The sequence below is a fragment of the Pteropus alecto genome, unplaced genomic scaffold (assembly GCF_000325575.1).
Source record: "Pteropus alecto unplaced genomic scaffold, ASM32557v1 scaffold398, whole genome shotgun sequence".
Lineage (NCBI taxonomy): Eukaryota > Metazoa > Chordata > Mammalia > Chiroptera > Pteropodidae > Pteropus > Pteropus alecto.
In genome coordinates, this window is record NW_006442497.1 from 6,439,627 (window position 1) to 6,440,612 (window position 986).

The 986-nt window shown below is 52.9% G+C and overlaps 1 protein-coding gene across 1 annotated transcript in view; it reads left to right on the forward strand.

Moving 5' to 3' along the window:
* Positions 1 to 986, forward strand: part of SHISA6 (shisa family member 6) — a 275,677-nt gene that overhangs the window by 6,260 nt on the left and 268,431 nt on the right. The window contains exon 2 of the mRNA XM_015597372.1: positions 4 to 423. Within this exon, the coding sequence (XP_015452858.1) occupies positions 4 to 423 (420 nt within the window). The remainder of the gene's footprint in view (positions 1 to 3; positions 424 to 986) is intronic.

Sequence of the window (986 nt, forward strand, 5' to 3'; positions counted from 1 at the left end):
GAGTCGGCGAGGGCAGCCGGCGGCGGCGGTGGCGGCGGCTAGTGCGGCCGTCACCTACGAGACATGTTGGGGCTACTACGACGTGAGCGGCCAGTACGACAAGGAGTTCGAGTGCAATAACAGCGAGAGCGGCTACCTGTACTGCTGCGGCACCTGCTACTACCGCTTCTGCTGCAAGAAGCGCCACGAGAAGCTGGACCAGCGCCAGTGCAACAACTACCAGAGCCCGGTGTGGGTACAGACGCCCAGCACCAAGGTGGTTTCGCCAGGGCCCGAGAACAAGTACGACCCAGAGAAGGACAAGACCAACTTCACCGTCTACATCACCTGCGGGGTGATCGCCTTCGTCATCGTGGCTGGCGTCTTCGCCAAGGTCTCTTATGACAAGGCCCACCGCCCTCCGCGGGAGATGAACATCCACAGGTGAGAGCCTCTGCCCTGTGCCCGCCCCCAGTCTCCCCGCAGCCTCATCCCTCTTCACATGCTTCCCTTCTCCTCTTCACTCTTGGCATCACCACGTTTCTCCTGACTCTCTAAAGTGAATTTCACTCTTGCTTCTTTGACGTGCAATAAATCAGCGCCTCTTGTACCTTCTCCATTTCTTCGAAACACACGCTTGGGTGGTAGGGGGTTTACAAAGCAATGTAAGGATTGGTGAAATCCATGGAGTTTGCGTATAAGAATTTTGCAAATTCTGTAATTCTGGATGGGGGTTTAGTTTTCATAGCATGTGGGCACTTTGGTGTAGGCTCTTATTACATTTGGTTTTCTGACTCAAACCTGAGCATCATCTTCAACATAGGAAATTGACCAATGTTAGAACCTTTGAAAAGAGTACCAAGTGATTTAGTGTAAACTGGATGGTGTTAGAAATGGGGACGATATGCAAAGGATGCCTCCTGGGGGAAGAAGGAATAGATTTATCTGTTCCATGTTGACCAAGGGCAGATGGTGTCTCCTCATCGCATCCTGCCGAGTGGGCTGCT